Source organism: Pygocentrus nattereri, chromosome 3 (genome assembly GCF_015220715.1).
Source record: "Pygocentrus nattereri isolate fPygNat1 chromosome 3, fPygNat1.pri, whole genome shotgun sequence".
NCBI classification, from domain to species: domain Eukaryota; kingdom Metazoa; phylum Chordata; class Actinopteri; order Characiformes; family Serrasalmidae; genus Pygocentrus; species Pygocentrus nattereri.
This window is the reverse complement of record NC_051213.1, coordinates 32,839,558-32,852,382: the sequence shown is the minus strand read 5'-3', so window position 1 is coordinate 32,852,382 and position 12,825 is coordinate 32,839,558. Positions and strand designations below refer to the sequence as shown.

The 12,825-nt window shown below is 39.0% G+C and overlaps 1 protein-coding gene across 4 annotated transcripts in view; it reads right to left on the bottom strand.

Annotated features, from left to right (window-relative positions):
- Positions 1–12,825, bottom strand: part of tsnare1 (T-SNARE Domain Containing 1) — a 201,243-nt gene that overhangs the window by 21,318 nt on the left and 167,100 nt on the right. For 3 of the 4 annotated variants that reach the window (XR_005130068.1, XM_017706803.2, XM_017706804.2), the window contains exon 11: positions 9,750–9,859. Coding sequence is in view for 3 of the 4 variants with exons in the window: in XM_017706803.2 (XP_017562292.1) it covers positions 9,764–9,859 (96 nt within the window). In the remaining variant the exon portion in view is untranslated. Of the gene's footprint in view, positions 1–6,164; positions 6,324–9,749; positions 9,860–12,825 lie in introns of those variants that run through there. The other variant, XM_017706806.2, reaches the window with a different exon arrangement.

The following is a 12,825-nucleotide window of genomic DNA, read 5'->3' as shown; positions in this document are numbered from 1 at the left end:
CGTTTATACTCTTTTGTACCTAAACCTACAAAGTGGGTACAAGGTAAGTGATAAAACGGCCAATGAGTAGGCTAAGGCAAATGGACAATAAATATAGAGAAAGAGGATGGCATGTACAGCAGAACAGCTGCATTTTTTGCAATAACACTGCATGAAATTACAATATGTTATATATTAGTACTACTAGCATAGGCAAGACTTACTCAGATACTGCTGAGAACCACATAACTGTATTTAATGGTTTCGCTCTGCATACATCATCTCAATCTAATTTCACCCAGAACAAAGAATATCAACTTTGTCAGCAACATAAATACTGTCAAGCATGGGTGTCTATGTGTCTCACACTCTCACACATGTATAAGAGCTCATGTGTTAGGACCTGTAGTGCTTGGTAACACCTTAGCTGCTATCTGCTCGCTCACTCATTCTCTGGACTGCCCAGTCTGCATATCACACTTAGGACAACTTCATATCTTTATAAAACAGCAAAGTTTTTCACTGCATAACATTTGCTGAAGTGGAGCACAGAGCATTTATTTTAGGAGCTGAACTCTCTCCCTGTGAGGAACAGTCTCAACCAGGCCTAAAGCCCCTGTAAAATATCCTAGCACTGCTAATAGAGAGTGTTTAAGCACTCTTACAGTATTAAATACATCACGGTCACCAAATTAGAACTGGAAAGAGCAATAGCCAATTGTCACACCATTAAGGGTTCATTTTTAGCAGCCTAGCGACTCAGCGAGCCAGGGCCAGTCTCTCATTGCCCCCGATTTTAACGGCTCTGCACGCTACAGTTAGCGCATGGCACTGACATGCATATTGAAGAATTTCTTCCCCCAAATGACTCTGTAAACAAGATGTGAGGGCAGCGCTGGTAACATAATTCGCAGGAATAAGTGTCAGGGTGCAGTTATTGCGTTATTTAGTGCGCCATAAAGCGCCAGGCTATTGATTTGAGAGGCGAAGCGGCTCCCCAGTTATTTCTGTCATTGCCACTCTCATTAAACTGATATATTAGGCCCTGTGTTTTCCCCTCTGCCGCTCTGTCTCTGAGCAGAGACCCTTTTTCTCTCGCTTTATTTCTAGCTAGACTTTCTTTTTTCTGCTCTTGCCTCTTTCAGTGATTGCACCACCCACGCCACATACCAGCTTCTGTCATTGATCTTAGCACAGCATTGGAGTTGGCATTAAGACAATATGTTATTATTATCATGATAAATTATGCTTTTCAGAGGATATCACGAGTGCCATCAGCACGTCTGGTGCATTAAACAACTGCATGAATTCTAAAAAAGACAATTTAGCAATACTTTCTTGAAGGGCAGTGTTCATAAGGCTACACCACATATACTTAAGTTGTGCAATGTGACACTGGGCTGTGCTATGGCACTTTCTGGGATGAAATGACATAGCACTGTATGACAACTGGCTTTGTAGCTAAGTGTACGTTCCAGTTACATAATGACATTATGAAGCATTATGTCTCTTTAACGTACACTGAGCTATAAAGTCAGTTGTCATAACGTTCTGTCACTTGACTCAAGAAAGTGCCTTAGGAACTCAGCCTACAGCAATGTTTTACTGACTATTTAGAGCCAATTATAGAGAGTCGGCAAACAAAAATGGTGTGTAGTAACTGCAAGAACCGCATAGGAACATGTAGCTGACCAGCTATGGCCAGTTATGGCAATAAGTTATGTTACAGATTTAAACAGTAGTTTTATCTTTCATCCTGTTCCATCTTGCAGGGTCCATGGATCATGGATTTGTTTGTTTGATTGTTAATCAAACTGTTAATATATATGTACCATTCACCCTCTAGTCCATTCAGTCCAACCTTGACGCTGACGTGGTGCAGGTGTGTTGCGCTGGTACAGGTGAATCAGTGTCCACTCATTGTCCACTCTATTAGACACAGCTACATTGTTGCTCTACCTTATACAACCCCATTTCCAAAAAAGTTTGGATGCTGTACAAAATGTAAATAAAAACAAAATGCAATGATGTGCAAATCATTTAAACCATTTATTTAATTGAAAATAGCACAAAGACAACAAACCAAATGTTGAACTAAGAAATCTTATTGTTTTTTTGAAAAATATTTGCCTATTTTGAATTTGATGCCAAGAACATGTTTCAAAAAAGTTGGGACAGAGGCAACAAAAGGCTGATATAGTTGTGTAATGCTAAAAAAAAACCACCTGCTGGTTAATTGGCAACAACACAGTCACATGACTGGGCATAAAAATAGTATTTCAGAGAGGCTTTCAAAAGTCTTTCAGAAGTAAAGATGAGGAGGGGTTCACCACTCTGTGAAAGACTGCACCATCAAATAGTGCAACAATTCAAAAATAACATTCTCTCAAGGTAAAATAGCAAAGAACTTGTGCTTTTCATCGTCTACGATACCTAATATCATTAAAAGAATCTGGAGAAATCTCTGTATATAAGGGCCAAGGCCAAAAACCAGTGTTTGCTGGCCATGATCTTTGGGTCCTCAGACAGCACTGCATTAAAAACAGACACGATTCTGGAAAGGAAATCACTGCATGGGCTCAGAAACACTTCCGATAACCACTGTCTGTGAAAACAGTCTGTCCCTGCACCCACAAATGAAAGTTCAAACTTTAAAACACAAAGAAGAAACTGTACAAAAACAGGATCCAGAAAAGCTCCTACCTTTCTGGGTCTGAGCTAATTTAAAATGGACTGAGGTGAAGTGGAAAAGTGTCCTGTGGATGACAACATTTGGAGGGTTATGAACTGTTGAGCAGCTGAAATCCTATATCATGCAAGAAAGGGAAAATACAAAATTCAAAACTACAGCAGTTGGTCTCCTCAGTTCACAAACGTTTACAGAGTGATGTTAAAAGAAGAGGGGATAATACACAGTGGTAAAAATGACTCCATCCCAACTTTTTTGGAACGTGTTGCTGGCATCAAATTCAAAATGGGCATATATATAAAAAAAATAATAATAATGAAAATTCTCAGCTTCAACATTTGATATATTGTCTTTGTAGTATTTTCCTTTAAAATATGGTTTATACTTCACACAGCATCTCAACGTTTTTGGAAATCAGAGACAGTATCTCATCTGCTGCTGCAGTTTGTGTTGGTCATCATCTAGTCCTTCATCAGTGGTCACAGGATGCTGCCCACAAGACGCTGTTGGCTGGATATTTTTGGTTGGTGGACTATTCTCACTCCAGCAGTGACACTGAGGTGTTTAAAAACTCCAGCAGCGCTGCTGTGTCTGATCCACTCATACCAGCACAGCACACACTAACACACCACTCAGAGAAAAATGAAAATATAGAAAAAGTAAGATGTAGGCCTTTAGATGATTTATTTTTGTAAATGCTGATTTTTTTTTATTTTTGTCAAGAGCCTAACATGAAAAACTAAAAAAGGAAAACTAAAAGTTGATATTAACACAAGCATACAAAAGAAATCAACTGTCCTTTTATTCAATAATAATATTCCGATTTTAATATTAGCAACTAGACAGCACAAAGTAACTGCAGATGTTTTCCTGAGTACTTTTAGGAACAAAAGTCTATTTATCTAACAAAACCATGTGTCCACAAATTACTAAATTGCTTTTACAGAAGACCAAAACATTCTTAATTTTTAATGCAAGTTGTAATTTAAGTTTTAATACAACGGCCTGTTTCTATTGGCTGTTTCATTCATCATGAAATGTTCGCATTGATGTAAAGGGCAGCTGATCTGCTCAAGCGATGTAAAATAAATCTATAAAAATGTTGCTTGTGATATGACAGTGACGATATTAGAATCACTGTATATATCTATCTGCAGCCAAAATAGTTTTATGTTACACATATTAAAAAGAGTGATTTCACTTTTTTGAGCGTGATGCCATTGTGATGCATCATGTCGCTATTTTTGTCATCTCACCCTCCTTTAAGGTACAGACTTGATGTGAAAGTCGTTTTGGTGTCAACCCTCTAAATACAAAACCTCTGTGAACCTGTGACAAAAAAAAAAAACAAAAAACTGTGAGCAACTTAGGAAGCAAAAGGGAAACCGAATGCCGGAGAAAACAATAAAAAGACAAGAAAAGGATGAATAAAGCAGACTAACAGCAGATCCGATCGTTTCATGTTTACACAGACTCAGAGCTGTTAATACTTTATAAATCCATACTAGTTTTGGAGCCGGTTCCCTGTACGCAGCGAGCTGGCTGCCTCTTGCAGGCTTACAGCAGAGTCTGTGATGGCAGAGAACCAGATATTATTGCTCAGACTGCCACCCGCCCCCCCACCACCATCCCTTTCCTGCACACAGCCTGCACCGAAATCCCATCTTCACTGCAAATATGATTTTGTATACATTGCTCCACCAATCTCAAAACCCAGTAATCCATGACCTCAGAGAGTGTACCTGGGGAAGATAACCAGGGGGATGTACACCAAACATGCTTAAGTCAAACACTGAGGGGAAACCAACAAGAAAATAGATAGAAAAGAGGGTGGGGTTAATATTCAAACATGTACCTAGTTAAGTTAGAATACATAGTCATAAGAAATGTCATACACACTACATACTGAATTGCCAATGTATCTGCACTTATTGGCCATTTTAACAGCAGCACTTTCCATAAAAGTACTGTGCAGAAGTCAGAGACCACCTTTCATTTATTTATTTTTCTCGTCAAAATGGTAAATAAGAATGAGTTTTTCATTTTTCAGCTTCGAGAAACAAGCAAAAAACAATCAAAAATCACACAGAATGCTGAATATAATATTAATATGTTTGCCTTCGTTAAAGCTTCCATTCATTTGCAAGGATATTTTTTACATCTCCAAAGTTCAGTCTGAGAATTTGGGTGCATTTTCCTCACGATCACTCACGATCCAAGTAATCCAAATTCAGTAATGTTGAGGTCTGGACTCTGGGGTGGTCAGTCCATGTGTTATCAGACACATCAGACATATAATAGCATTTTGTAGGCTTATATAGTTGCTGATGAGCTCATCTGTTGCTGCACAATCAGCCTATAGCAATTTGAGGGCCTGATGCCATAGAAGAAGCACTTCTTTTACAGAAGTTTAAAGAACCACCACATCATTTAAAGGTTTCATATCCATCACAGCCATGTTTTAAGAACTATTCAGGAACTGATATTTGTAAATCTAAGCGAGTCTAAGAGATTAGCTTTCTGGTCGGCAAAACAAAATGGGTGAAAGAACTGAACAAACTTCATATAAAGACAGCAAAGTAGTGTAGTTATTATTCATCTATCCATCGTTTATTGTTATCAACATGCATGTCAGTCACAAGTCAAAATCTCTCTCACTTCATGAATGCATGAGAAACTCACTGAAAGACAAGATCACAGAGCCAAGTTCAAACACGTTCTACTCACTCTTTCATGCCATTTTACAGATAGAAGTTAAGAGCTAGTTAATTAAAGATGTTATCACTTCACTTTCACACAAATTACAGAACAAGAGGTGTACAGTGGGGTTAAAGAGAGAGAGAGAGAGAGAGAGAGAGAGATAGATAGAGAGAGAGAGAGAGAGAGAGAGAGAGAGAATAAAAAGACAGATCAGAGAAATACTGAAGGCAAGAAAGAGACAGGGACAGAGAGGGAGAGAAAGTGGAAGAGAAAAAGAAGCTCAGAGAGGGAGGAGAGAGAAAGGGAGATCAGAGAAAGAGTGAAGGGGAGATAGAAGGTCAGACAGGGAGGAAAGAGAGAGAAATAAAGAAGAAGAAAGAGAGGAAGAGAAAAAAAGAAGAGTTACAGAGAGAGAAGAGATAGGGAGAGAGAGAAGGAGAGCGTCAGAGAGAGATAAACAGAGAAAGTGAGTCAGAGAGAGAGAGACTGAGAGTGAGAGAGAAAGAGAAAGAGAGAGGAGAGAGAGCAGGCAAACACAGTGAAGGAGAAAAGGGAAGGAGAGGAGAGATAGAGAGAATGTTAAAGTGAAAACATAGTGGAAGTAGTAGAGAGAGACAGAGAGAGAGAGTCAGAGAAAAAGGAGAGAGGGAACAGAAGGAGAGAAAGAGAGGGAGCAAAAGAAGCAGAAAGAGAGAGATTGTGAGAGAGAAGGTAAGTCAGAGGAGGAAAGAGAGACTGAAAGAGAGAGCGAGAGAGAGAGGAAATGTTAAAGTGAAAAGTGAAAATGTAGTGGAAGTAGTAGAAAGAGAAAGAGAGGGAGGAGGGAGAAAGAGGAAGGGAGACAGAGGGTATGAGCTGTGCAGGTTATCTGGAGGGAGAGAGAGAAAGAAGGGAGTGTGCTGATCGATATTTGGAGGAGTGCAGACTGTCACTCAGGCTGCTGTCCCGCGGGAGGCTGTGGGAGGAGATCAAAACCACTTAGATTAACATCTCCCTCCTCCAGCAGCTCATGGAAACATGCACAGCCCTCCTCCACCCTGCAAGCCCTCTGCACCCCACCCATGGATAATGAGCAAATGAATGAGCAAATGAACAAGCGGAGAACAAACGAAGCAGCTCATAGAGGAATGAACGGCTATGCTGAAGTGAACTGAGGCGGTTTAACTTTAGGTTGGCCTCATGCCCTTTCTCAGATGAATGAAGAGGTAATCCATGTAACTGATAAAACTGCCAAGCTTTTCTAATAGAAATATTACATGTGGGTGAAATATTAGCTGGAGTCACTTTGTCTGAAAAAAGCTTGAGAGTGGCTAATGCTATGTTGATATACTATCTAAGATTACATAAATGTCAGGAGCTCAATTTCAGTATGTAAACTAATTGCGACTCCTTTTTGTGGGATTTCAAACAGGCTTTATTTTGATTTAGAATAATTAGCAGCCAAGGTTAGAAGCAGAAATCTTTTTATATAACAAAAGTAAAGCTAATGCTCTGGCTCTTTGGGTGGAACGGTGGGAGGGATTTCAGGCACTCAATTACAAAGTCTGTTCTAAAGGGCTAGAAATATAAACTCAAGATAATGTAAATGATCCATGCAAATACAGAACCTTTTGGCTTTTCTGCCTACATGGAAGTGATAAGGTAAAAAAAACTGAAAGAAGATATAGCAAACAAAATTGCTTTTCATTCTTAGTTCATGTACAGGGTATATATATATATATATATATATATAGTATACTATAAGCTAGAGACCTGCAATGAAATTGCAACATTAGCTTAGTGCTAACAAAAGAGCATGACAATCCCACAGGGTGCTGGCAGATATTAGTATTATCTTAGTGGTGGTAATTGGGGTAAGCAAAAGCTAATTACAATTCAATGTACAGGGATTCCGTCAGAGATAGGGACTCAAGTCAGAGACTTTTACTATAATGTTTGGTTAGAAAAACCATGCCTGGTGGACAGAACCAAAATGCTGCATGCAATTAATGTGGCATTTAAAGGGACCAGCAAAACATGAATTTAGATGCAGGATTTTATATATAAAATCCGGTAAACTTGTGTTTGGTTTTAGTGAGTAACAGATAACTTCTACAGAATAATAAACTAATATGATTTCTATGTATTCTTTGCTATTCTTGTAGAGATTTATTGAGCACAGTTAAAGTGAAAGTAAAAAGAAGAGAGGAAGAATGACTTCTTTTTCATCTGATGGATGACTCTGGGTTTGGCAAATGCCAGGAGAACTTTACTTGCCTGACTGCATTGCACCAACTGTAAAGTTTGGTGGAGGAGAGATAATGCCATGGGGTTGTTTTTCAGGGGTTGGCCTAGGACCCTTAGTTAAGGTGAAGGGAAATCTTAATACTTCAGCAGACCAAGAATATTTTGGACAGCTGTAGCTTCTAACTTTGTGGGAGACCCTTTCCTGTTGCAGCAAAGCTGTGCCTCAGTGTGCAAAGCTAGGCCCATAAAGGCATGGCTGAAAGAATTTGGTGTGGAAGAACATGACTGGCAGGCACAAAGTCCTGACCTCAAGCCCACTGAACACCTTTGGGATGAACTAGAATGGAGCTTGCGAGCCAGGCCCTTTAGTCCAACATCAGTGTTTGCCCTCACAAGTGCTTTTCTGGATGAATGGGCAAAAATTCCCACAGACAAAATCTTGTAGAAGAGCTCCATATGAATGCCTATGCATTTAGAATGATATATATATATATTTGGAGATAAAAGCTCCAAAGCTCCTGTAGGTGTCCCAATACCTTTGTCCATATAGTGTGTGTGTATGTATATAGCTAATTGCAAATAACAACCATTTGAGACTTACTTAAAATTCACAACTAAAGACTCAAGACCTGACTCAGATTCAGAAACACTAGACTTGGACTCACGTTAAATGGCTTGTGAACATCTCTAGTTACTGCTGTGTAATGACATGCTTGGCTGGCACCTGCTCTTAATCTGGCTCTCACAGGAAACTTAAAAAGCTAAACATCTATTCTCTCTCTACTCAGTGCTACACCGCAGCTAACTGTTGCACCATTAACCACTGCACAATGACCACACCCCTACCCCACCCACTCCAATGAAGGCCAGTCAGAGTAGTGGTCAGTAGCAAACACAATCAACACCCAGAAAATGAACTTTTCTTCACAAAGGAGATAATAAACATTTGGACTTAAGTGCTGTTCGTTTTGCACTCTTGCAGTTGTTGGTGACACTTTATTATAACAAGCCCGAATTAACAGTAACAATTCTAATGTAATATTATGGTAAAGACTGCTAATGATTATGTAATAATTAAATTTACAATACATGGTGAATTATTAACCATTTACTTAGTGACATACAAATGATCAATAATTAAATGTGAACTGTGCAAACCTAATCATTAATAATTTTAATCATTAATCAACTTGAGCATTTTTTACTCAGAGAAGAGCTTATATTACAAATACAAATTTTATATCAGTCAATGTGATCATTTAACCATTTCCAAATCTTTTTTTAATTGTATACAATTGATTAACTGTAGTTAATCAATTGTATACAATCTGTAATCTTGTGAATACTAATTAAATATGAAGCGAGTTTGCTGCTGAAAGATTTGAACACATCCTGGGAGCACTAAAGAGAAATCTAGTACCACATTTCATTCGTAGCTCACAAACCTTTTATTTTATTATTATTTATGCTTTTTTTCTATTCTATATTTTTTTCTATTATCTATCTACAAATAAGAGCACACTCACTACAGAGATGAATGGTCTTAAATAAAGTGTTTAGGTGCCTTTTGTATAGTACTATACTTATAAACATATCAAAACCTTGTATCTCCAAAATGGTAACTTTACAGGAGAAGGAAGAAACCTACTTTACTTTTAAGTAAATGGAACCAGACATTTTTCCCAAGTCATTTTGGTCCATTCGTCATGAAATCAACACACAATTTAAAGAGCAACAGACATTTTCAAATTAAGTCATAAACTGAAAAATGTCAACAATGGAGATACGAGGTTTTGTTCCAAAGCAGCAATATATCGTATTGTTTATTAAACTTTGAAATATGATACAATTACAGAAAGCATTTACAGTGCTTTAACTAATTGCATGTACTAAATAAAAGGTTAATCATTCAAATGGTAGCATTTCGTAATGCAAGAGTAACAATTACATAATCATTAACATTCATTAACAAACTATTAGATAATAATTACGCTGCTGTTTATAGTGGCCTGTTATTATAAAGAGTTAGCCAATTATCTTTTAAAGAGCAGGAAACAAAATTAAATTGAGACGAGAAAGAGTGAAACAAGTCCCCTTAAGCTAAATTAGTTGTTTTTGTGCACTGATGAGGCACATGTGCAGGTGAATGGCTTACCTAAAGGCTTTCTCTCATTTTCTGGCTGATAAAGCGATGATGATGATCAGGACAGTCAGAATGAGCACCCCAGCAATCAGCAGATAGCATTTCCTTTTTCTCAGCTGCCTCTGTGGATGGACAGACAGAAGAGGGGAGTTTAGATGGTATAGAAGATTGACACTTTATATATCCCAGTGCTTATTATTCAGTAACTGAAATGGAAGTCGGGACCCGCCACCAGCTCCTGGGTATTTATGGGCTTAAATTGTTAAATTATTGCAAAATCAACATAGAAAACATGCATTAAAAAGATTTTGAAAAGTCGCCCCCAAATTGATGGTGGGAGAAGATGCTGAGCTGTCATTTATTTTCAGCCTAAGGAATGAAGGTGCTCTTTCTAGCTTTCATATACATCCATACACAGAGCAACTGTACCTCGTCACCTACAGTACAAAATGTCCAAACCTAACTTCTGTCATAATTCTCACTAAAAAGTTAGTTTTTGCTGAGGATCCCACAAGCCTTCATTACACATGGTGTGTTTATGCCACCTCCTGCGTTTGAGCACAAATACGAGTGAAGCTGACTTAAAAAAAATCAAAATTTCTCAGACAAGAGTCTAATAGCCAGAGGAGAAGCAGGTGTTTATAGACACAATAGTGTCCATACAACTCCTTCTGCTTTCCCGTATGTGCCGTCCTCCTCCGCTAAGGAGGAACAGTGATGGATATTCTGTTTTTAAGAGAATGCCACAAGTGTTATTTGGCCATTAAATGCTTCAAACGGTCACCCCCTCCCCTCCTCCCCCTCCAACCCCCCCCCCCCCTTGCTATACTTTGTCATGTTTTTAAATTAAGTCCGAACTGAGGAGATTCAACATCCGACTACAAACATATGAATAAAAAAAAAGTATTGGAGTAAATACATTTGAGGAGCGGAGCAGAGATGTATTTAAATATATATTTCTCTACTTGACTCCGCAGGCAGCGAGCCGTGTTTGGGAGCAGAGAGGGAGAACTGAATCTATGATGTTTTGAAATGCTTTTCTTTTTCTCACCCGCACCCACCACCCCCCCTCGTTTTTTTTCGCTACAAAGCCAGTGAGAGCGGCAGTGCTAGACCAGAGCTGGGCTGGAGTCTTTAAATCCTGACGCGCTTCAAAGCACGGAGAGCAATTCATCTTCTTATCTGAGACTGGAAACAGGCTTTCTATGTGGAAAGAGAGAGAGAGGTAGGGACAGAGAGGGAGGGAGGGAGAAAGAGAGAGAGCGAATTAGAGAGAGAGAGAGAGAGAGAGAGAGAGAGAGAACGAGAGAGAGGGAGAGAGAGAGCGGAGGGGGGGAGCAAAAAAAACTGCTGTCGAGTAATTTTCCGTTTAAACGTTCCACTCCACAACAATTTGCATAAGCAGCCCTGCGTCTGTGATAAGAAGATTGGTAATTTTCAAAGGCTCTGTGGGGATTGAGAATTAAAAGCCTCTCTCTGCTATCTCCTCTCTTGCAGCTGGTCACCACAGATTCCCCGGCTTCTTTCTTACATTTCCTACTAAACTGCGCCTTATAAACTTTCTCTGTCTCTCTCTCTCTCTCTCTCTCTCTCTCTCTCTGAGTAGACTCCCTGCGCTGCTCCTCACTCATCCTGCCTTCCACTGTCATTCAGGGAAAACAGGAAAATAAGAAAATAAGGAAGGTAAAAAGGAGGGAACAAAAAAGAGCTTTGGAGAACAAAAGAACTGTTGCTCTATTTTGGAGGAGGAATTTTCCAGACACCGGGAAGGATGGAGAGGAGAAGCAAGGATGATGATGGGGTGAAGAGGAGTGCTGTTAAAGTGCAGTGCCACAAAAGACACTTTCGGCTCCTTAAAGGACCTTTATATGGATGGTTCACTGGAGATGTTTGAAAGCAAAGAACCTCCACACAGCGTAAAGGTTCTAGGAACAATCCTTGAATGGGCATAGCACCATGAAATGTGGTTTTATAGAACCAAAAGTGGGTCTTTTATGGTATCACTCAAGAAAATTTAGTGTAGAATTTATTATTAGTGGTTCTAAATGATTCCTGATTTGAATGCACTGTTCTAACAGAACTTTTATATTGGGTGGAGGTTCTTTAGACTTTCACTCACTCTTTAAAGAATAATCCGTTGAAAGATTCTTCAGTGAAAGCAATATGGTTCTTTATCGCTCTTCAGAGAGATTCTAAAGAAAAAATATAAAATTAGATAGATATACATATATATATATATATATATATATATATATATATATATATATATATATATAAAACACACACACACACACACACACACACACACACACACACTCACCGGCCACTTTATTAGGTACAATACACTTTGTACAGGTTCAATTGCTTGTTAACACAAATAGCTAATCAGCCAATCACCTGGCCGCAACTCAATGCATTGAGGCATGTAGAGCTGGTCAAGACAACTTGCTGAAGTGCAGACCGAGCATCAGAATGGGGGAAGAGAGGTGATTTCAGTGACTTTGAACGTGGTGTGATTGTTGGTGCCAGACGGGCTGATCTGAGTATTTCAGAAACTGCTGATCTACTGGGATTTTCACACACAACCATCTCTAGGGTTTACAGAGAACGGTCCGAAAAAGAGAAAATATCCAGTGAGCAGCAGTTGTGTGGACGAAAATGCCTTGTTGATGTGAGAGGTCAGAGGAGAATGGACAGACTGGTTCCAGATGATAGAAAGGCAACAGTGACTCAAATAACCGACCAAAATCTCTGAGGAATGTTTCCAACACCTTGTTGAAAGTACGCCACGAAGAATTAAGACAGTTCTGAATGCAAAAGGGGGTCCAACCTTTTACTAGCAAGGTGTACCTAATAAATAAATACCTAATAAAAGCCGGTGAGTGTATATTTGCAACACCTATGTCATCCATGTGAAAAAGTAACTCCTCCCTCCCTCCAATATAATAACTGGTTGTGCCACCTTTAGCAGCAACAACTGGGTTTAATAGAAACTTATATATTTTAATAAAACAGAAAAGCGCTCTTCAGAGCGGTTTCATAGAAGGACATATTTTGTTTCCCTAAATAACCTTTCACTTGCAGGCCC